General features: G+C 40.4%; 2 protein-coding genes across 4 annotated transcripts in view; both read right to left on the reverse strand.

Annotated features, from left to right (window-relative positions):
- LOC133632582 (selenocysteine insertion sequence-binding protein 2-like) overlaps positions 1 to 12,567 on the reverse strand; it is a 61,734-nt gene extending 49,167 nt beyond the window's left edge. For 2 of the 3 annotated variants that reach the window (XR_009821687.1, XM_062025071.1), the window contains exons 1-6: positions 12,368 to 12,567; positions 6,691 to 6,809; positions 6,467 to 6,557; positions 6,335 to 6,392; positions 890 to 1,107; positions 753 to 810 (exon numbers count right to left, since the gene is read on the reverse strand). Coding sequence is in view for 2 of the 3 variants with exons in the window: in XM_062025071.1 (XP_061881055.1) it covers positions 753 to 810; positions 890 to 1,107; positions 6,335 to 6,392; positions 6,467 to 6,557; positions 6,691 to 6,809; positions 12,368 to 12,376 (553 nt within the window). In the remaining variant the exon portion in view is untranslated. The remainder of the gene's footprint in view (positions 1 to 752; positions 811 to 889; positions 1,108 to 6,334; positions 6,393 to 6,466; positions 6,558 to 6,690; positions 6,810 to 12,367) is intronic. The other variant, XM_062025070.1, reaches the window with a different exon arrangement.
- A 4,999-nt stretch (positions 12,568 to 17,566) lies between these two features.
- The window catches only part of mfsd10 (major facilitator superfamily domain containing 10), a 28,577-nt gene continuing 24,132 nt past the window's right edge, over positions 17,567 to 22,011 (reverse strand). The window contains exons 11-13 of the mRNA XM_062025086.1: positions 18,179 to 18,226; positions 18,007 to 18,096; positions 17,567 to 17,933 (exon numbers count right to left, since the gene is read on the reverse strand). Of these exons, the coding sequence (XP_061881070.1) occupies positions 17,830 to 17,933; positions 18,007 to 18,096; positions 18,179 to 18,226 (242 nt within the window). The 3' untranslated portion in view covers positions 17,567 to 17,829. The remainder of the gene's footprint in view (positions 17,934 to 18,006; positions 18,097 to 18,178; positions 18,227 to 22,011) is intronic.

Here is a 22,011-nt window from a genome sequence, read left to right on the forward strand (position 1 = left end):
TACTTCTTGTCTTGCGCTCCTATTTTGGTGGCTTTTTCTCTTTTTTTTGGTATTTTCCTGTAGCAGTTTCATGTCTTCCTTTGAGCGATATTTCCCGCATCTACTTTGTTTTAGCTATCAAGAATATTTCAGTTGTTTTTATCCTTCTTTGTGGGGACATTGTTGATTGTCATGTCATGTTCGGATGTACGTTGTCTTTGCTCCACAGTAAGTCTTTGCTGTCGTCCAGCATTCTGTTTTTAATTTGTAGCCAATTCAGTTTTAGTTTTGTTCTGCATAGCCTTCCCTAAGCTTCAATGCCATAGGGGCACTCACCTTTTGTTTATTTTTGGTTTAAGCATTAGACACCTTTTTTTACCTGCACGCTGCCTCTCACTGTTTTCGACATCTACAAAGCAATTAGCTACCAGCTGCCACCTACTGATATGGAAGAGTATTACACGGTTACTCTGCCGAGCTCTAGACAGCATCGACACTCAACAACAACACATCATTTTCAGACTATAATTGCTGGTTTGCAAAAAATATTTTTAACCCAAATAAGTGAAATTAGATGATCTCCCACCGCACACCAGACTGTATCCCACGAGGCACAGTGGTTGAAAAACACTGCAGTAGGTGACAATGCAAATTAGTTTAAAATCTTCACATATTTTTCATTTATAATACTACATTTTTAGTAAAAAACAAGATGCGGTCCGAAAACAGCCGCACTTTGGACACGCGTGCCTTTAATGCTTGATTTAACCCACTTGAGGAGCTGACAGGGATGTGATCATCAGGCTGAGTCGGGGATTCCTTCCTGATGGTCTGTTGAGTAGAAATCCATTCATTCAAGGGTGCACGTTCTTGGAAGTAGCATGTGAGCATTCACAGAAAACCTGCTTACCATCCCTGGTGATGCGGACTTTGTGGGAAGCTGGCATCTCTCGGCTGGAAGATTTGGCCCCCAGTGGTCTTTGCGAGCCAGCGGCGTGCCGGCGCTGCTTAGCGGTACAGCGGCTAGCTCCGGGAAGTCAGCTATCTTCACCTCGAAACGAGCCAAACTGGCCTGAGTGGGTTTTGGGCTCCTCGCCGAGGGCGGAGAAGGTCTTGAGTCTCTGAAACCTGCGGACGAATAGTGAAGACAAGCCGGAGGCAGAATGAAATCATATTCTACGTAATCATCTGATCCATCAACGCCTCTCGAACTGACGAACTGACATTGACATTACTGCAAGCGATTGGCAAAACAAGCAAAATCGAAAGTAGTCACTCTTTACACATTTACTTGAGACTTTCGTCAGATACTTAAGGAAAATGATACCAAATTATTTTCTAATCTACAGCAGTTTTTTACATCTCCATTAGTGCATATTTTCAACTCTTCTGATATATTCTCCTCTTTAGTCATTTTAGCTATGTCGCTGTTGTCATTTCCTACTAGTTCACCATAGGGATGTCTCCATTAAACATGTTTGGTTTTAGAACCGATCCAATTTCAAGTCCCGATCTGTTACTTTGACAATAGATTCTGCTATGTTGTGATTTATTTGCGTCAGACATGTTTAAGATGTTGCATTGAGGAACAACATGTGGTCACATTTGCACATTCCAACATATCTGAAAAGGAGTAGGAAGAAGCACATCTTATATTTAATCTAGGGCTGCAACAACTAATGGATTAAAATCGATTATAAAAATAGTTGGCGATTAATTTAGTCATCGATTTGTTGGATTTATGCTATGCGCATGCGTAGAGGCTACTTTTTTTTTTTTTTTAATTTATACTATTTTTATTTATTTTTTTATAAACCGCAACATTTACAAACAGCTGAGAAACAATAATCAAAATAAGTATGGTGCCAGTATGCAGTTTTTTTTCAATAAAATACTGGAAAGGATAGAAATGTAGTTTGTGTCTTTTATCCGATTATTAATCGATTAATCGAAGTAATAATCCACAGATTAATCGATTATCAAATTAGTTGTTAGTTGCAGCCCTAATTTAATCCTAACCCTTCTCCATGTCTTTTACTTAAAATTCATTCACACCATAACTTGTAAATCTTTACATTAAGTTCCTGTTTAAAAGAAGGTAAATAATTAACAAATAACATATTGGTGACAAATGTTATGTATAACTTAATATTGTAGAATCCGTCATAATCTATTATTTTTGTAGTTGTTCGCTTCAGCTTTGAAAAGTATATTTTTATATGACATTATATTGTATTATATTATATTGTATTGTACTACTGAAAAGGCTTCATAACAAGCATCTAAAGTAAACATAACACATTTGCTATTGTCTCCCATTTAAATCATTTGGATTTTGCCCTAAATAGCCTTCCTGTATCCCAGGGGTCGGCAACCTTTACCACTCAAAGAGCCATTTTGGAAAGTTTCACAAATTAAAGAAAACAATGGGAGCCACAAAAATTTTTTGAAAATTTAAAATGAAAAACACCGCATACAAAGCTTAAATTGCTTTTGCGCTATGTTAACCAGGGGTCTCAGACACATGCACCGGCACGCATCTTAATATGGAAATTTAATGTTAGTGCGGCCCGCGACTTTTAATTGAATGGCGCTTGATAGCGTCTTTCTTGCCAACCCTCTCAATTTTCCGGGAGACTCCCACATTTCAGGATGTGCTGGCACTGCTTTTAGCGCCCTCTACAGCCTGCCCAAAACAGCGTACCTGCCCGGCCACATGTTGAATGCAGCTTTTACTTGCTCACGTAAGTGACAGCAAGGCATACTTGTTCAACAGCCACACAGCTTACACTGACGGTAGCCGTACAAAAACAAGTTTAACACTGTTACGTTACAAATATGCGCCACACTTTGAACCCACACCAGAAAAGAATGACAAACACATTTCTGGAGAACATCTGCACTGTAACACAACATAAACACAACACAACAAATACCCAGAATCCCATGCAGCCCTAACTCTTCCGCTCAACCGACGCACGGAGAGGGGGGGGGTTGATGTGTGGGGGGCTTTGGTGATAGCGGGGGTGTATAATGTAGACCGGAAGAGTTAGGGCTGCATGGGATTCTGGGTATTTGTTGTGTTGTGTTTATGTTGTGTTACGGTGCGGATGTTCTCCAGAAATATGTTTGTCATTCTTTTTTGGTGTGGGTTCACAGTGTGGCACATATTTGTAACGTAACAGTGTTAAAGTTGTTTTATACGGTCACCGTCAGTGTAAGCTGTGTGGCTGTTGACCAAGTATGCCTTGCTGTCGCCTACGTGTGCAAGCAAAAGCAATATATAACATGTGGCCGGGCTGGCACGCTGTTTGTAAATGCTATAGAGGACAATTAATGCAGTGCCATTAGGGCACGCCCTTGATTAAGTAACTAGAGTGAAAATAGTATAATATTTGCCCTGGGAGATTTCTAGGAGAGGCAGTCTCCTGGGAAAATCGGGGGGGTCGTTAAGTATTCTGGGAAAACCGGGAGGGTCGGCAAGTATGCAGCTGAGCCGCATCAGAGTGGTCAAAGAGCCGCATGCGGCTCCGGAGCCGCGGGTTGCCGACCCCTGCTGTATCCAGAGACTTACTTCCTGACTTTGTAAACAATAACAAAAACGACCCCCCGCGATCCCAAAAGGGACAAGCGGTAGAAAATGGATGGATGCATGGACCATGAAACAATATTGCACTAATAAAAAGAGTAACAAATTTGATTTAATCACTTTAGTATTGTTTATATACTGGTACTACACTAGGTATCAATAGTATCAACATCTGGATCGATCACCCCTACTTAACATTGAAGCTCTAGGTGGTCGAGTGCGACCCGGGGGCCATTTGCGGCCCGCAGCTAATTTTTTAACGGCCCCCAAAAAATAAAAAAGTGCAATAAAAGGGCATACAGGTTAAATCTAACGGGGAAAAGTTGCTATGTTGACTCTAATAACACAAAACTGCCGTGCAGTATATTTTTTTCTTGAAAATTGTCATTGCTCAAAAATAATAATGAATCAAAAACAATGTTGAATTATTGACCTATTGAAGGCTCCAATTACTTAACATCAAATACTCCACTTTGAAATACTTTTTGGGCGGGTAATGTTGCATATTACATGCTTTTGTCATAAAAAAATGGATTTTCTTAAACATAAGGAGCATAAAACATAAAAATAAAAAACAACTGGTTATCGACAAGTAGATCTAAAGTTGATATAAGGGATTTAAGCGTTTAGAGAAAAATAATGATATATGACTTATTTTCTAAAAATGTTATGACTGAGAAACTTCCGGGTCCCTGGGACCAAACTTGCGGGGAGCCCAAAAAGTTACAAAAAAAAATCTATATATTGTATTTGAGAATGAAAAATATCAAAAATAGTGCCCTGCATGCTTTAATTTTTCCGTGTGTGGCCCCAAAAGTTAGCTTCTTGTGTCATCCTGCTTGGTGTTTGTAACATGCTCAACCCTTCCTTTTTCTCTTGTCCTTCAATCAATCAATCAATCAATCCTTCAGTGATAATGTTACATGGAAGAAACGTTGTTTATTATCCACCATGGTGGTGAGGATTAGTGGCTTAGAAGCAGCATCGCACTGTGGATAGACTTTCCCGGGAATAAAATCTTTAAGTCATGAATAGGGTTCTATGGTATATCGGTACTAGTATAGTATCGCAGTACTAATGAATCAAAAACCGTACTATACTCTTGTTTGAAAAGTACCGGTTCCCTGGCATGACGTGACATGACATTGCTGGTTTTACGAGCAGAGGAGCATGTTCGGCAGCGCACAATCACAGAGTACTTACAAGCAGACACAGTGTGTAGACAGAAAAGGGAGAATGGACGCATTTTGGCTTAAAAACTAACGATAAAAGTGAAGCTATAACACTGAAACACCCTCAGGAAGAGGCGCTTTAAAACATGGCTAGCTAGTTAGCGGCTAATGTCCATCCGCAATCAACAGTGTTTTCGTGACTTCTAAATCACTAAACCTCGCCTCCATGGCGACAAATAAAGTGGGTTTCTTACAAGTATCATACCTGCAGGACGAGGAATAACTAAACATGCTTCACTACACACCGTAGCTCACCGGCGTCACAATGTAAACAAATGCCAGTGGTGGATCTACACCTGACATCCACTGTAATGATACCAAGTACAAGAGCGTATCTAGTCGATACTATTATGATGACATCAATATTTTTCTGTGTCACAAAATAGTTTATCTTTTCTTTTTTTTCAATTCATTTTATTTTCACAAACTCACCAAAATACGTCACTGGACACGTGAGGACTTAAAATTATGACCAATGTATGATCCTGTAACTACTTGGTATCAGATCGATACCAAAATTTGCGGTATCATGCAAAACTAATGTAAAGCATCCAAACAACAGAAGAATAAGTGATTATTACATTTTAACAGAAGTGTAGATAGAACATGTTGAAACGGAAAATAAGGAGATATTAACAGTAAATGAACTAGTAGATTAATAATTAATTTTTACAGCTTGTCCTTTATAATTTTGACACAATATAGAATGATAAATGTCACAATATGTTACTGCATATGTCAGCAGACTAATTAGGAGCCTTTGTTTGCTTACTTACTACTAAAAGACAAGTTGTCTAGTATGTTCACTATTTTATTTAAGGACAAAATTGTTATTTGATTGCAATAAGAAACATATTTTTAACCTCTTGGGGCCCAAGCTGTTTGTTTACATGCTTTTTTTTATTTCTCTTTGCTATGTGGGCTTATTGGACCCTAATTAGAATAAAAAACTGAAAATCGTTTTTTTATATGATGTACTTGTATAAGTAACAAACGTGTACTTCATGTTTAGTGACATGCTAATTCTTATTTTTACACTTTTTTTCCCAAATTCCATTGTATGTTATACTCTTCTGACACCACCAGATGGCAGTATAAGTGTCCACATAAGCGGCCGTAAGACCCCAATTCAGTAGTGTACACAATTTTGGAAATAAGAGCTAAAAGGTGCTGTCCACGCATGTGGCCACTAAGGCCTTTTAATGTACCGTAAGATTTTTTGTTAAAATAACGCCAATAATGCCATTTTTTGTGGTCCCCTCTATTTAGATAAGTATAGAAAAGTATCGAAATGCATTTTGGTACTGGTACCAAAATATTGGTATCGAGTCAACCCCTGTTCTGATACCATGATCGCGACATCTCCACTTAGCGCTAATGATGGTAGTTGACACCATTTTTCTCAGTCTCAAATCTACGTCGTCCAAAGCGGTCGACCTCGACCCGAGCGGCAACAAGACGGAAAACGGAGGATCGGAATCTGAGGAGTTGGTCGACATAAACGGCTTCTAGGGTACAATCTGGTGGATTGTACCTCTTCTCGGTGCGTTCGCTGAGTTTTGCACACGGGGGTCACTGCTCCTGGTCGACACCTGCAGAGGTTTACATGACTTGATTTGACAGTTCCGACAACAGGCCACATTTAGATTAAACAAGCCAGGCTAACCTTTGACTGCGGTCTATCTCTCCACGACTGATCACCTCCTTTTCCTGCCATCGCTCCTTTAATGTTTGATGGACTCAGACCAGACTGGTTGCTTGTTTTTTTCACCAACATGAACACACACACAGACACACACACACAAACACACACAGAGATTATTTGTGTACTGTGACAAGATCAGACACAATGCATGTAGGTTACCATGTTAAACACAAATATGTACCGACCTTCTTGGCTTGTGCTGGTTTGTAAAGCTAACATGACGAGGTGAGCCGGCGTGTTGCTTTGCTGACTCGATTCTCCTCTTTGGTTCCAACGTCGGCTCAGCAGGTGTCACTTTGCTCTCCTGAAAAAAACGAAACAAACCTGAAGCGCAAATGTGTGGAACTCAGTACCCGAGGAGGTTAAAACTGGTCACGACTTACACGGCCTTCACAAAAACATTGAAAATGTGGCATAGCAACGCCTACAGCTGCCAGCACTAAAAGATGAGCCTGTTTGGATGCTAAGATAAATGTTATGTTTGATTTTTTATCATATTGTATATGTTAGAATCATTTTATCTAAGTTATCACAAAAACTTTGTGTTGAAATGAGTTCCCAGCGAGAAGACAAAAGCTGTCTTTGAACCTACCAAGAAGGAGGCTTGTAAAACTCCAGTGTAGGGGGGAAGCAACATGAAGGTGTTCTGTTTTCTTTCATGTATTGTAATCAACATAAATATATTGTTTTAACCCAAGGACTACAAAGTGGAGAGAAGGCAGGATCTGCCCAAGTTCCAGACACCGCTTTTTTGAACTCTTTTACGAACCTCTTTTTTGAAGTCTTTTATAAACCTTTCTTTGAACTGTTTTACGACCTTTTCTGTTAAGTGTCTACGACCTTTTCTTTTGAACTGCTCTGTAACCAAAGGCAACGCTGTTTACGACCCACGTCCCTTTAAAAGCAGCTGTTGCCATGTGGTCAGGGGAAGTCCAAATAAAAGAGGAGTAGTGTTTCCCACACATTCATTTATGTATGGCGGCCCGCCACGAAAGAAATAAGGCCGCCACAAATACATTTTTTTTAATTTTTTTTTTTGTCCTGTCCAGCTTCTCAGGCAAATTATATAGTTGATGTAGATGCCCATATCGGCTGTTCAGATTTACTTTACAAAAGAGAAGTGTAGGATCCAGATTTTTGGAGCTCTTTGTTCAGTGGATCAGGGGCCGTACTTATCAAGCTTCTTAGAGTGCCATTTTACACTTAAGTCCTGAGAATTTGCGAAATTTAGTCCTACTCTCAAACTTAAGAATAAAAGCTTTTTATCAACGTTCTTAAGTCTAAGAATCACTCCTACTCTCCACGATATTTAAGAGACCTTCAGAGGTGTCTTAAGTGGTTAGGAGTTGCCAGCAGGGGATGGCACTGAGGCGAGAGAGACGTGCGCGAACGTTCAGGGAACGGAACAATGTTTTGTTTTTTTGATGACGAGCAGCTGATCAAACGGTATCGTTTAGACAGAGCGGATATTATTTTTGTCACAGATTTAATACTTTTCGATTCCTTGTTGATTTCTGCATGTGTCTGCAGTGGGCTAGTATATATAGAGCCACCCACACCAGTTTCAAATTAGTTGCCTAATTAATGAATTGGAAAGAAAATGTTATGACAGTAGCGTATGTGTGTGGCCGTGAGGTGAGTGACGTCAGTGAGTGTGTGGGCGATTGAAGAGAGGGAGCGGTAGCGTGAGTGCCGGCGGGGACTAGTTTGTTTTGTATTATTTTGTAGTTTATTGTCAAAATATACACTCCAATTGTCCACTTAAATATTTCCAAGATATTTCTTTATTCTTAGACAACGGATTCCCTTCTGTGATTGGTCATTTCTATGGACACAGAAATGACGTCACCTAAAATTCCGTTTACGGCACATAGTAATGTCGTAATTCAGCTCTGAGTGTGACACTTAAGATTCAGTCCTACACTTCGCTGAAAGTGTGAGTAAGACGCTTGATAACTAACTTTTAAGTGCAGCTTTCAGCGAAGAATTTATTTACTCTTAAGTCAACTCTTAGCAGACTTCTTAGGAGTAATTCTAAGAAGCTTGATAAGTACGGCCCCAGATGTTTGATGAAGCTTTGTGTCTATCTACCACCACTACTGTTTTCTGTTTATTTGTTACTGACTGTGGCAGGACACCTCTGCCTCTGTTTCACTTTATGTTGCTGGTAAATATGGTTGTAGTAGTAGGCTAAAATTAAATTATTTAGTATGCACTAATTAAAGGGGCAGAGCTTTAAGAGACATTTTAACTTTCATATTTTTATAAGATATATTTTTTGTAAGAACCACAATTAATACATATATTTAAGTGAATAACTTATTGTTCAAATCTGTATATAAATATGTACATAAAGTGTTGTAATTATATTGTAAAATGGATGGATGGATGGATGGATGGACGTTTAAAACAAAACTGTTATTATTAATTAGTAAGTATACATTTTTTGAGCCTTTTTAGAGAAAATCATATCATTGTAGTAAATTATGCAAATTACTCAATTATGTCATGGTGACCACGCCCATAGCCACGCCCCCACCGCCACAGGTATCTTGGCAGTTTATGGGAACACTGAGGAGGCGTACAATCTTTCGCCAGAGCGTGCTGGAGACTGTTCAAGAGTACAGACCAGACGTTTCTCCTCGAATTTGAGCCAAATTTAATTCTGTCTCTGTTTGATTCTTTGCTTCTTGTCTTGTTTAATAGATGTCATCAGTGTTTGAGCCTGACAGTATATGTATTGTGTGATTTTTTTCTTTTCCTCTCTCTTTCTTTTCTTATTCTTTTAAATTGAAATTTTACTGCCTTTACAACTGGCTGCTTGACTTCCTTACACCCTCCAGTGTCATCTCCCTGAGCACCGGCTTCCCCCAGGGCTGCGTCCTGAGTCCACTGCTGTTCACATTGATGACCCATGACTGCTGCGCCAGGTCCACTACTAACCACATTGTGAAGTATGCGGACGACACAACAGTAGTGGGCCTCATCCGTGACAACAACGACAGGGACCACAGGGAGGAGGTGAAACATCTGGTGGACTAGTGCAGAACCAACAACCTGGCCCTGAACGTCGACAAGACCAAGGAGAGCATGGTCGACTTCAGGAAGCACCAGTCCAGCCACACTCCACTCTTCGTCAACGGCCCAGCAGTGGAGATAGTAAGCAGCACCAAGTTCCTGGGGGTGCAGATAACTGACAATATGACCTGGTCACTACACACCGGAGCTCTTGTAAAAAGAGCTCAGCAGCGCATGCACTTTTTGCGTCGGATGAAAAGAGCACAGCTCCCTCCCCCCGTTCTCAGCACATTCTACAGAGGCACTATAGAGAGCCTGCTGACCAACAGCATCTCTGTCTGGACTGGAGCTGGCAGTGCCTCAGACTGGAAGTCTCTGCAGAGAGTGGTGAGGACGGCGGAAAAGACCATCAGGACTCCTCTTCCTCATATCCGGGAAATCGCAAAAAGCCGCTGCCTGACCAGGGCTCAGAAAATCTGTAGAGACTCCTCCCACCCCCACCCAGGACTGTTTTCACTGCTGGACTCTTAGAAAAAGAGGTTCCGCAGCCTCCGTAGCAGAACCTCCAGGTTCTGTAACAGCTTCTTCCCTCAGGCCAAACCTGGGCAAAATAAGGCCCGGGGGCTGCATGTGGCCTGTTAAGCTTTTCAATATGGCCCCCCTGACATCCCCAAATAATTTTTTAGATCTTTAAGATGGAAACTGTAGCTGCCATTATGATGTGCAGTAATGTTTTCAAATGACCGTAAAGTCTTGAACTATCCATCCATCCATCCATTTTCTACCGCTTATTCCCTTTGGGGTCGCGGGGGCGCTGGAGCCTATCTCAGCTAATACAAATTATTTCAATGGTTGGAATCTGCGCTTTTGCATGATGTACTAGTTACTATGGTAATCTAATCAGTTACTATGGTAATCTAAGTCACAGCAGCTCAGACCAGGCACCAAGCAGTGTGGGTGGGGAGCGTTTCCACAGTGTTTCCAGAGCGGCCAGCCTGAAATGCGGGTGTCAGGGAAAAACGCGGAAGATTTTTACAACAAAGTTCTAAAGCTTTTTTTTTTTTAGCATTCAGTCAGACATTATTGTGAGGTTTTGTATTAGTGTTCCTAAAAATAGATATACCGGCCCCCAGACACATATTTTTCTCTAAATTTGGCCTCAGTTTTATGGCCTGCCTCAGGCCATAAAACTCTTGAACGCATCAAAATAATCCCCTCAATCCCCCCCCAAAAAACGGATTAATTCGCTGGAATATAAAGACAATATAACATACATCCATAAACGTGGATGCATATGCAAAAGTGCAATATATTTATCTGTACAGTAATCTATTTATTTATATCTGAACCTTATTGCTCTTTTATCCTGCACTACAACGAGCAAATGCAACGAAATTTCATTCTTATCTGTACTGTCCATCCATCCATCCATCTTCTTCCGCTTATCCGAGGTCGGGTCGCGAGGCAGCAGCCTAAGCAGGGAAGCCCAGACTTCCCTCTCCCCAGCCACTTCGTCCAGCTCCTCCCGGGGGATCCCGAGGCGTTCCCAGGCCAGCCGGGAGAGATAGTCTTCCCAACGTGTCCTGGGTCTTCCCCGTGGCCTCCTACCGGTCGGACGTGCCCGAAACACCTCCCTAGGGAGGCGTTCGGGTGGCATCTTCATCTGGCTCCTCTCCATGTGGAGGAGCAGCGGCTTTACTTTGAGCTCCCCCCGGATGACAGAGGTTCTCACCCTATCTCTAAGGGAGAGCCCCGCCACCCGGCGGAGGAAACTCATTTGGGCCGCTTGTACCCGTGATCTTGCCCTTTCGGTCATAACCCAAAGCTCATGACCATAGGTGAGGATGGGAACGTAGATCGACCGGTAAATTAAGAGCTTTGCCTTCCGGCTCAGCTCCTTTTTTACCACAACGGATCAATACAGCGTCCGCATTACTGAAGACGCCGCACCGATCCGCCTGCCGATCTCACGATCCACTCTTCCCTCACTCGTGAACAAGACTCCGAGGTACTTGAACTCCTCCACTTGGGGCAAGATCCCCCCCCCCCCCCCCCCCCCCAACCTGGAGATTGCACTCCACCCTTTTCTGGGCGAGAACCATGGACTCAGACTTGGAGGTGCTGATTCCCATCCCAGTCGCTTCACACTCGGCTGCGAACCGATCCAGTGAGAGCTGAAGATACTGGCCAGATGAAGCCATCAGGACCACATCATCTGCAAAAAGCAGAGATCTAATCCTGCAGCCACCAAACCGGATACCCTTTAACGCCCTGACTGCGCCTAGAAATTCTGTCCATAAAAGTTATGAACAGAATCGGTGACAAAGGGCAGCCTTGGCGGACTCCAACCCTGTAAAGTTCAAATGTGAAAGACAATAGAAGGAAGTCTAAGTTTTTGACATGATGGCCAGGACTACAGATAAAAACTAGCCTTCTGGTTAATTATGGCTTTTTTAACCATGTGTAGTCATGTGTCTTATAAAATTGCATTGTCCCCTTTAAAATAAACCAATCTAATTGAATCTAATCGCCACTTTAGGCATGTATTATAGTTATGACAGTGCATTTATTAGGCAATCAGTCACGTTTCAGCACAGGCGTCATTCAAAACAAGTTGACTCAACAACTGTTGGTCGACACTACTATTACTTGTACAAACTTTACCAATAAGTCTACATCCCTACGACGGGTGTTTCTCAGTCGTATCTAACAGTTTTACGATCGTTTTTCACGGTTAATAGCTCAGCTTTTCGAAGTTCGAAACGTCCACCGTGTGCCGTCACAGCTAGCTAGCTAGCTGCTAGCTAGCGTGCTAACCGTCGTAACAATCTTCTCCTCCACTACCTTCTCCATCTTGAAGCCTCCCTTTGCGCCGTCACGTCTCCGTACAATCACGCGAAGCTCCGTGGGCTGTCATTCTCCCACTTGTTGAATTTGCTCGGAACTATGAAGACAACGCTGACAGCTGCCATGTAAGAGGAACTAGCAGCCTGGTGTGGAGACTATGTGTTGATGTGTTATCAGGCCGACAGCGACATCCAGTGGCGGCGCTAGGAACTGCAACTTTTCCGATTCAATTGGAGCGGGCTATTTATTAAAATTAATTATTGTGCGAATGCTCCAAAGCAGTGGTCCCCAACCACCGGGCCGCAAGAAATACAATTTAAAAAAAATAAAAATAATTTATTTTTTATTTTTATTTTTTTTAATTAAATCAACATAAAAAACACAATATATACATTATATATCAATATAGATCAATACAGTCTGCAGGGATACACTCCGTAAGCACACATGATTGTATTTCTTTCTGACAAAAAAAAACAAAAAACATAGGTTGACTGGAGGTGTTGTTTTAGTGCGGTTTTGAAGGAGGATAGAGATGCCCTTTCTTTTACACCTGTTGGGAGTGCATTCCGTATTGATGTGGCATAGAAGGAGAATGAGTTAAGACCTTTGTTAGATCGGAATCTGGGTTTAACGTGGTTAGTGGAGCTCCCCCTGGTGTTGTGGTTATTGCGGTCATTTACGTTAAGGAAGTAGTTTGACATGTACTTCGGTATCAGGGAGGTGTAGCAGATTTTATAGACTAGGCTTAGTGCAAGTTGTTTTACTCTGTCCTCCACCCTGAGCCAGCCTACTTTGGAGAAGTGGGTTGGAGTGAGGTGTGATCTGGGGTGGAGGTCTAGAAGTAATCTGACTAGCTTGTTCTGGGATGTTTGGAGTCTAGATTTGAGGGTTTTGGAGGTGTTGGGGTACCAGGAGGTGCATGCGTAATCGAAAAAGGGTTGAATGAGAGAGAGAGAATTTTCAAGGTGCTATTATTGACCAGAGAGGAGATTCTGTAGAGAAATCTCGTTCGTTGGTTGACCTTTTTGATTACCTTGGTTATTGTATTATTATGGTATTATTATGTATTATTTTGTTGGAGTGATTAATTTAAAAAAAAAAAAAAAAGAAAGAAAAAAAACCACATGTCATAGTACTGCATTAATAATAATTAAAATCCATCAATAATAATTACTTTGTAAATATTGGACCAAAATTGGAAGAAAGGATTCCAGACCCAGTTTCAATTGAGGACTATAATGATACCATAGAGCGAAATCCCAACTCCATGTTCCTCAGTAATGTGACACAGGAGGAAATAGTTACAATTGTGAAAACATTGAAATCTAAGACTTCAACTGATTGTAACGGAATTGATATGGAAACGATAAAAAAGGTTATTGAAGAGATCTCAGGACCATTAATGTATATTAGTAACCTATCATTTCAAACAGGTACATTTCCAAACAAAATGAAAATAGCTAAAGTTGCACCAATTTATAGGACTGGAGACAAACACCAAATTACAAATTATAGACCTGTTTCCTTACTTCCACAATTTTCTAAAACCATTAAAAAACTGTTCAATAACAGATTAGAGTTTCACAAACAAAAATAAAATACTCGAAGAGAACCAGTATGGATACAGAGCTAATGTTTCAACTTCAATGGCTTTAATTGAAATTACAGAAGAAATTACCAATGCAATAGACAGTAAAAAATGTGTGGCAGCGGTTTTTATGGATCTAACTAAAGCATTTGACACAATTAATTACAATATTTTAATTTTAAAAAACTAGAACGATACGGCATCAGAGGGTTAGTCTTAAACTGGATAAGAAGTTATCTAATAAACAGGAAACAATACGTGAAGCTAGCCGAACACACGTCTACAACGCTAAATATATCCTGTGGTGTACCTCAGGGATCAATATTAGGACCTAAATTATTCAATCTCTATATAAATGACATTTGTAAAGTTACAAAAGTTTTAAAGTTAGTATTATTTGCGGATGATACAACAGCGCTTTGTTCAGGAGAGAACACACAGAAGATAATACAAAAAATAACAGAAGAAATGAACAAATTAAAAAGATGGTTGGACAAAAACAGACTATCGTTGAATCTCAGTAAAACTAAAATAATGCTATTTGGTAACAGTAGAAGAGAAAGTCAAACACAAATACAAATAGACGGAATAGAAATTTGAAAGAGTAGATGAAACCAAATTTCTAGGTATAATGATTGGTGATAAATTGAACTGGAAATCTCACGTAAAAAATATACAACATAAAGTAGCAAGAAACACGTCAATAATGAATAAAGCAAAACATGTTCTAGACCAAAAATCACTGCTTGCTAGTGTTACCATATCTGAGTTATTGTGCAGAAATATGGGGAAATAACTACAAAAGTACACCTTATTCATGAACGGTGTTACAAAAAAGATCAGTTAGAATAATATATAATGTTGGATATAGAGAACATACAAACCCTTTATTTATTGAATCAAAAATACTGAAATTCCACGACATAGTGAATTTGCAAACAGCTAAAATTATACACAAAGCAAACTATAACCTGCTACCCAAGAATATACAACAATTCTTCTCAACAAAAGAGGAGAAATATAATCTTAGAGAAAAATGTAATTTAAAACATTTGTATGCACGTACAACACTTAAAACCTTCAGTATATCAGTATGTGGAATTAAATGATGGAATGGATTAAGCAAAGCAATCAAACAATGTACTAATATGATCCACTTCAAGAAACCCTTCAAACTTAAAGTGTTTACAAAGTACAAAGAAGAAGATAAACATGATAAACATTCTGAAATTATTTCATCCATCCATTTTTTCATTCTCAAAATAATCTCACTTATCTCATCATATGAAATATAACTTACTTCACCAATGATTATTTATTTATTTATTTTTATTGTGATTACTTATGGAGTATATTGTGAATAAATTGAGAGCGGGAAGTGAACACAAGTTTTAGCAACTGTTATGTAAAAGAAAAGGGGTAGGATTAAATAAGCTCTGCTTCTTCCTACTCCTTTTCGAACATGTTGAAAAGAGAAACTGGAAATTGTGATGTATCATGTTGTATGCTTGCATGTTCCAAATAAACTCAAACTCAACTCAACTCAATCAAAAAAAAACTGCCAGTCCGTATTAGGGTCATGGGTAAACTTGTGTCAAATAATACTACTATAATATAAGTAGGAATTAATTATTAAGACAGTGTTTCTTAACTCTAGGGCCGGGGGCCATTTTGGACCACGAGCGCACCCTAAAAAATATGTTTGCAGCAGTACTCAGTTGTAATACACATTCCCACCACTTGTGGCACTAATGACAATATCAAATAAACAGAAGAAGTCTGGAGCTAAAGTCATGGAGAAGTTTCTTGAGCGCAAAAAATATGACTAAAGCAGTGAAGCAGTATTTTCATTTGCACATAAACTGTACTGAAACATATATATTATTATTTAATATTAGTTAGATTTTATTTTAGCACTGTGTAATTGTATGTAAAACACATTTTTTATCAGTCCCTTTGTTTGCAGTAAATTTGATTAATATTTATTTTTGTAATCAGCCTGACCTAAGCCTTGAATATAATCTTTGTGATTAACACATGTGAAGTGAATTATATTTATATAGCGTTTTTCTCTAGTGACTCAAAGCGCTTTACATAGTGAAAACCAATATTTAAGCTACATTTTTAAACCAGTGTGGGTGGCACTGGGAGCAGGTGGGTAAAGTGTCTTGCCCAAGGACACAATGGCAGTGACTAGGATGGCAGAAGCGGGGATCGAACCTGGAACCTTCAAGTTGCTGGCACGGCCACTCTACCAACCGAGCTATACATGCTTTCGTATCATTTGACACAGTAGTCCATACTTGCCAACCCTCCCGTTTTTAGCGGGAGAATCCCGGTATTCAGCGCCTCTCCCGACAACCTCCCGGCAGAGATTTTCTCCCGACAAACTCCCGGTATTCAGCCGGAGCTGGAGGCCACGCCCCCTCCAGCTCAATGCGGACCTGAGACTGAGTGGGGACAGCCTGTTCTCACGTCCGCTTTCCCACAATATAAACAGCTTGCCTGCCCAATGACGTCATAACATCTAGGGCTTTTAGAGAGTAGAGTGCACAACTGCGCACACAACAAGGAGACGAAGCAGAAGAACGAGGAAATTAGAGACATGGCGACGCCGTCGACGAGCAAGATGAAGAAATACGCTTGCAAGTTCCAAAACGAATGGAAACAAGAATTTCAGTTCATCCAGGACAGTTCGAAGGGGAAGGTGTATGTTGCCTGTAAATATATAGAACAGACTTCTCCATTGAACACGGTGGCCGAAATGATATACTCATCATGAACGGAGAAGTTAAACAGGACAATACTGCCATCTAATGGATAGCCACCGGAACACTGAAATTCAAGTATTTCTTTTATTTATATGTAAATAAAATAAATATATATATATATATATATATATATATATATAGCTAGAATTCGCTGAAAGTCAAGTATTTCATATATATATATATATATATATATATATATATATATATATATATATATATATATATATATATATATATATATGAAATATATATGAAATACTCGAGTTGGTGAATTCTAGCTGTAAATAACCACCCCCCTCCCCCTAACCCCCCACCTCCCGATATTGGAGGTCTCAAGGTGGGCAAGTATGCAATAGTCTGTTAAACTTTAAGTTAATATAATTATTGAAGAGGATGAAAATTAAGAGTAAGATTACTAATTCAGAATTAATATTAATTGAGTGGGCCCCGGGCCCCTCTGTAGTGGAAAAGTTGGGCCCAAGGTCAAAAAGGTTGAGAAACCCCTGTATTAAGATATGTATTGTCATCCTTTTGACACTGAAACTGAATGTTAGGTACCTGAACTTACCATGACAACTGTCTTCAAAATAAAACACAAAGTATCCATCCATCCATCCATTTTCTACCGCTTGTCCCGTTCGGGGTCGCGGGGGTTGCTGGAGCCTATCTCAGCTGCATTCGGGCGGAAGGCGGGGTACACCCTGGACAAGTCGCCACCTCATCACAGGGCCAAAACAGATAGACAGAAATAAAAGTTGCATTAAAAATGTAGTTAAGATATAAAAAAAAAATGTAAAAGCACTTGACCTCAATATTTTAACCTTTAAGCTTGTAGTGTATAAAGCAAATATTCTCTCATGAGTTTCTGTATTTTATTGATAAGAAAATAGAAGAATACATTCTTTAAAAGGCACCTAAAATGGAATGCTTGTTCTTAAAAGTGATTGGCAAACTAGCACAGTATAAAAAGTGAAGACTTGTTTCCCACACTCTTAGTGTTGGCGCCTTTTTGCACTGAGTCGTGATGACGGAGCTCTTGCTCAACCGGCAAATGTAAACATAAACACCAAAATAAAAGCCCGAGAGCATTCGCACGTTCATTCCGCCTTCAGTCTTCTGGCGCTGCCCAGTAGGAGGAGAGGTATAACGAAGCCGGCGGACGTGAGGAGGAAGCAGACCTGTGCTCCGGCCAGCCAGTAAACTAGAAAATATGTTTTTTTTAATCAGATACGTAACAGTGGAGATACACTTCATTTCCCCGTTGCCATAGTTACCAGAGGACGACACCACCGGTCCCAGAACTCTGGCCAGGGCGCCCAGACTCCGCAAGATCCCCATCACCGTGCCTTTCTGACTGGATGAGCCTGCAGCAAAGATTCCCGGTAGACCGTCGCTCATCGTGACACTGAGTCAGGAAGAAGAAAAAAAAAGAAAAAAGGGTCTCACCGTGTTCGGAGACGAGCGTGGAGAGGCACGGGACGACGACTGCGGCCGCTGTGAGGGGAGGAGAAATACACAGTAGTTACAATATAGACCAGAATGTTAATTCTATTTAATTTTGTATTTTATTTGATCTAAGATTATAATTAGAGATGTCCGATAATGGCTTTTTTGCCGATATTCCGATATTGTCCAACTCTTAATTACCGATTCCGATATCAACCGATACCGATATATACAGTCGTGGAATGAACACATTATTATGCCTAATTTTGTTGTGATGCCCCGCTGGATGCATTAAACAATGTAACAAGGTTTTCCAAAATAAATCAACTCAAGTTATGGAAAAAAAGTGCCAACATGGCACTGCCATATTTATTATTGAAGTCACAAAGTGCGTTATTTTTTTTAACACGCCTCAAAACAGCAGCTTGGAATTTGGGACATGCTCTCCCTGAGAGAGCATGAGGAGGTTGAGGTGGGCGGGGGTTAGGGGTTTGCGTGGGGGGTGTATATTGTAGCGTCCTGGAAGAGTTAGTGCTGCAAGGGGTTCTGGGTATTTGTTATGTTGTGTTACGGTGCGGATGTTCTCCCGAAATGTGTTTGTCATTCTTGTTTGGTGTGGGTTCACAGTGTGGCGCATATTTGTAACAGTGTTAAAGTTGTTTATACGGCACCCTCAGTGTGACCTGTATGGCTGTTGACCAAGTATGCCTTGCATTCACTTGTGTGTGTGAAAAGCCGCAGATATTATGTGATTTAAGGTTTATTGGCGCTGTGTACTTCTCCCTACGTCCGTGTACCACTCCGTACAGCGGCGTTTTAAAAAGTCATAAATTGTACTTTTTGAAACCGATACCGATAATTTCCGACATTACATTTTAAAGCATTTATCGGCCGATATTATCGGACATCTCTAAGTATAGTCATATATTTTTAACTTTATATTTTATCCTGTTATTTTTTTCGGTAACACTTTAGTATGGGGAACATATTCACCATTAACTACTTGTTTATTAACATGCAAATTAGTAACATATTGGCTCCTAATTAGTCATTATTAAGTACTTATTAATGCCTTATTCTGCATGGCCTTATTATACAACCAGCAAGCCATTAACTAAGAGTCTTCCCTCAATAACCTCAGAATTATTGCTTATAAGAAACCCTAGGTTAGAGTGTCCGCCCTGAGATGGGTAGGTTGTGAGTTCAAACCCCGGCCGAGTCATACCAAAGACTATAAAAATGGGACCCATTACCTCCCTGCTTGGCACTCAGCATCAAGGGTTGGAATTGGGGGTTGAATCACCAAAAATGATTCCCGGGCGCGGCCACCGCTGCTGCTCACTGCTCTTCTCACCTCCCAGGGGGTGATCAAGGGTGATGGGTCAAATGCAGAGGATAGTTTCACCACACCTAGTGTGTGTGTGACAATCATTGGTACTTTAAAGGCCTACTGAAATGATTTTTTTTAATTTAAACGGGGATAGCAGATCTATTCTATGTGTCATACTTGATCATTTCGCGATATTGCCATATTTTTGCTGAAAGGATTTAGTATAGAACAACGACGATAAAGATTGCAACTTTTGGTATCTGATAAAAAAAAGGCTTGCCCCTACCGGAAGTAGCGTGACGTAGTCAGTTGAACATATACGCAAAGTTCCCTATTGTTTACAATGATGGCCGCATGAAGTGAGAGAGATTCGGACCGAGAAAGCGACAATTTCCCCATTAATTTGAGCGAGGATGAAAGATTTGTGGATGAGTAAAGTGCAAGTGAAGGACTAGTGGGGAGTTGAAGCTATTCAGATAGGGAAGATGCTGTGAGAGCCGGGGGTGACCTGATATTCAGCTGGGAATGACTACAACAGTAAATAAACACAAGACATATATATACTCTATTAGCCACAACACAACCAGGCTTATATTTAACATGCCACAAATTAATCCTGCATAAAAACACCTGCGTGTTTGTTATGCTAGCTCCTAGCTCCTCTGCTAGCTCCTAGCTCCATAGAACACGCCAATACAATTCAAACACCTGATCAACACACACAATCACTCAGCCCAAAAGACCGTTCACCTAACCCAAGGTTCATAAAGCTTATATATTTTAAAAAAGTTACGTACGTGACGCGCACGTACGGTACGGTACGTGTTATGCTAGCTCCTAGCTCCTATGCTAGCTCCTAGCTCCATAGAACACGCCAATACAATTCAAACACCTGATCAACACACACAATCACTCAGCCCAAAAGACCGTTCACCTAACCCAAGGTTCATAAAGCTTATATATTTTAAAAAAGTTACGTACATACGCAAAAAAAAGTTGCGCACATACGGTCAAGCGATCAAATGTTTAGAAGCCAAAGCTGCATACTCACAGTAGCACGTCTGCGTCTTTGTCATCCAAATCAAAGTAATCCTGGTAAGAGTCTGTGTTGTCCCAGTTCTCTACAGGCGTCTGTGTATCGAAGTCAAAAGTCCTCCTGGTTAGAGTCTCTGTTATCCGAGTTCTTCCATCTTGACTGCATCTTTCGGGAATGTAAACAAAGAAGCGCCGGCTGTGTACTGTTGTGGCTGACTACGTTCGAAAAATACGTCCATTTCGCACCGACAACTTTCTTCTTTGCTTGTTCAGCTTCCTTCTCCATAATGCAATGAACATGATTGAAACAGATTCACGAACACAGATGTCCAGAATACTGTGGAATTATGAAATGAAAACAGAGCTTTTTCGTATTGGCTTCAATGTGGAAGGCATACCCGTGTTCCCCGGTCTACGTCACGCGCATACGTCATCCTCAGAGGCGTTTCGAACCGGAAGTTTAGCGGCAAATTTAAAATGTCACTTTATAAGTTAACCTGGCCGTATTGGCATGTGTTATAATGTTAAGATTTCATCATTGATATATAAACTATCAGACTGCGTGGTCGGTAGTAGTGGGTTTCAGTAGGCCTTTAACTTTAACCAAAACCCTAACCCTTATATGTTCCCCTAGTGTCCAAGTAACTCTAAATTAAGTCTTTGTTACTTAGAATATGTTCCCCATACTAAAGTGTTACCTTTTTTATTATTTTTTCTGAATTTTTTAAACTTATCCATTTTATATGTAGTATACAATATGGACCAAAATATTGGGAACATGTCGTATACAGGAAGAGAGGGTCATCCTTTGACGGAGGGATAGCTTTGTATAAAAAAGACAAATAAATAAATAAAAGATAGGCTTCGCTACACATGTTCAAATAAAGCTTGAAGTTAAAGTTCAAGTTCAAGTACCAATGATTGTCACACACACACTAGTTGTGGTGAAATTTGTCCTCTGCATTTGACCCATCCCCTTGTTCACCCCCTGGGAGGTGAGGGGAGCAGTGAGCAGCAGCGGTGGCCGCGCCCGGGAATAATTTTTGGTGATTTAACCCCCAATTCCAACCCTTGATGCTGAGTGCCAAGCAGGGAGGTAACGGGTCCCATTTTTATAGTCTTTGGTATGACTCGGCCGGGGTTTGAACTCACAACCTACCCATCTCAGGGCGGACAGTCTAACCACTAGGCCACTGAGCAGGCTTGAAGCTTTGCAAAATATCTGCCAGTCAGCAAACATTGACCGTTTTGTTCACCGCTAACCTAGCATGATGACATTGTTGTTAAAATGTGAGTGTGATGTTAGCATGTAGCTATATAGCGACTGGAGATGTCGCCGATAAATGGTTTAAAATGTAATATCGGAAATTATCGGTAACGGTTTCAAAAAGTAAAATTTACGACTTTTTAAAACGCCGCTGCGTACACGGACGTAGGGAGAAGTACAGAGCGCCAATAAACCTTAAAG

This window comes from Entelurus aequoreus, linkage group LG17 (genome assembly GCF_033978785.1).
Source record: "Entelurus aequoreus isolate RoL-2023_Sb linkage group LG17, RoL_Eaeq_v1.1, whole genome shotgun sequence".
NCBI lineage: Eukaryota > Metazoa > Chordata > Actinopteri > Syngnathiformes > Syngnathidae > Entelurus > Entelurus aequoreus.